Below are 2368 nucleotides of genomic sequence, written 5' to 3'. Positions count from 1 at the left end.
ACTGCTGTCGAACTACCAGACTCGTCATTTGATCAATCTACAATCACATCATATTGATCTCCTGTCTTTTTTCACTGTGCAGAATGAAAAAGGTAAATCTATTGCTACTGGCACTGCAGAGGAAAGACCGGTGCACAAACTGAAAAGGGTAACATATTGATCTCTTTTTTTAATTATTATTTTTTATCATAGAGAAATATGTTGTAAAAATATTTACTAGTTTTGTCTTTATAATTTTTCAGCCGGGAAGTGTTGAGCATTTGTGGGTAAAGAATTATTATTCATTCCCTTCGACTGCTTATCGGAAGAATGAGAGGTACTAATTCAAACATACAAGGAAGATCTATGGGGTCTATTGGTTTCTGTTCCTTTAATTTATCTTATTGGCGTTCAATCTCTAAGGCGGGTTTCCGCTGAGAACGGAATAGTGTTTGTGGTTCGCTATCAGTACTTGTTTTAGAGAGACAAATGCAATTTTGGGGACTTTCCCTAGCCCTCATTATATTTTATGGTTTCCGCGATATGTTTTACTCCTAGGACCTTTATGTTTGGTTTTGAATAGGAATTATTTTGTTCAGTATCATTGAATTGGAATAAAAAGATTGTGTTTTTTGGTGGACTACTACTACTCTTCTTTTTCTCTGTTTAAGATTGGCTTTTAGTTTGGTTGTAGTGTGTGTCTGTCGGCACAGTGGAATGTGTAACCCCCCCCCCCTGCTATTTCATTCAACTACGTTTGTTCCTTTAATTCATATCTTAAAAGAACGCAACAGCGAGGTCTTGTTCCAACAAAGTTCAATTTAGACTTTCGGTATCTGTTCGTAGATGACCTAACTCGTGCTGTGAATCATTTTAAATTTATCCCAACTTGAATTTCTTTCCAATGTTATCAAAATCCGTTGCCTTTTACTGGAATTTTCTGTGATAGTTTTTTCCACTATTATAGCGATTATGCAACCTAAATTCCTAGGAGAATGATATTCAAAAAGTTGAGGAACGAAGTAACCTCATCCAATAGCTTTATTGAAAAAAAACCAACTCATCCCGCTACTCCCCTTCTATTCTATGAAATTTCCTATCTATACAAACAAGTTATCTATCCATTTTCTATCCTTACATTTTATACCTCTGTGTATTCTGCTCATAAATTTGCCTTTACTCTCCTTCCTGATCTTCTTCATAATTTCCTTCGATCTGACTACTGCTTTATTCCACAATGCTCCATTTTGTGCTTGCGAAATATGATATATTAGGGCTGCTATTATTGCTCGGATAAGTGCTCTGCTGATCTTCCCTGTGGCTTTCCTTGCTAGTCGCCTCCATATTCCCTCCAGGTTAGTTCTTTGTATATTCAGTCCCATCCGTTTGAGAACCGCCATTAAGCATTTCACTGAATACTCATATTCAAAGAATAGATGTTCTGGTTTACACCCGCACAATAAGCATTCTGTTTCCTCACATATTCCCATATTCCCATATTCCCTCCTATGCATAGTCTGCCAGCATATAAAACTGTGTTTTGGCACGTTCATAGTATTCCATGTATCTCTCCACCATGGCCATTCCATTTCCTGACAAACATCAATAGCCAATTTGAATTGTATATTCCCCATTTGTTTCCTGCATAGCCTGTTGCAAACTGTCATTATACTCTTCATGACCTTCTTAGGTAGTAGGAAAATTGTTGACCAGTAGACATGTATACTTGAGAGATACATGTATAGAAGCTAATGACTTGTAGTAGAAAACGAGTATAAAGTTTTATTGACTATTTGTAAACTAATTCATCTTGATATATCAAAAGCATGGGTTTTTACTTTAGGTATAGATAATTCATGGAGAGAGATAATTACATGTGACGAATATGATTATCCTTTGTAAGACAACAAAGTTTAAGAACTTTTTTACAACTAGAAAATTAAAGCTAGTAGCGAACTAGAATCTCATAAACAGATTTAAAAAAAATATACGAAATATTTTTCTTAAAGAAGAATTGTTGTTAATATGTGTCTAAAGAATCTTACTGATTCCAACAAACTTTCCAGAAATACGAAGTTACCAAATTTAATGAACCAGTGAAGAACAAAAAAATAGAAGAACTGAAATTAATTCACAAATCTAAAATTTGTAAAACACGTACCAGAATCTGGTAAAATTTTAATAGGAAAAAGATCAAGTCCATTGAACTCACAGTGTCCCCTTAAGGAAATTATTCCCCTCTAGTATCCGAGGTTTGATTTGGAATATGACCTCCCAAGGTAAAATGATCTCAATCACTAGAGTTTAGATACAAAAAACTCCGGTGTCAGCGAACTACTCAACGGCAATAAAGTACACTTAGAATACTAGATTTTGTATTTGAAGAAGA

The 2368-nt window shown here is 34.8% G+C and overlaps 1 protein-coding gene across 1 annotated transcript; it reads right to left on the bottom strand.

The window, feature by feature from the left end:
* Positions 1-1079: 1079 nt before the first annotated feature.
* LOC107024767 lies at positions 1080-1646 on the bottom strand. The gene has a single exon (XM_015225734.1). The coding sequence runs from the start codon at positions 1644-1646 to the stop codon at positions 1080-1082; it is 567 nt and encodes a 188-aa protein (XP_015081220.1).
* Between the last annotated feature and the right edge of the window lie 722 nt (positions 1647-2368).

This window comes from Solanum pennellii, chromosome 7, assembly GCF_001406875.1.
Source record: "Solanum pennellii chromosome 7, SPENNV200".
Lineage (NCBI taxonomy): Eukaryota > Viridiplantae > Streptophyta > Magnoliopsida > Solanales > Solanaceae > Solanum > Solanum pennellii.
The sequence above is the reverse complement of the archived record's forward strand: the minus strand, read 5'-3'. Positions and strand labels throughout refer to the sequence as shown.

Coding starts and splice junctions, on each gene's coding strand:
- LOC107024767 (XM_015225734.1), bottom strand. CDS start 1,646: ATGACAGTTTGCAACAGGCTATGCAGGAAACAAATGGGGAATATACAA.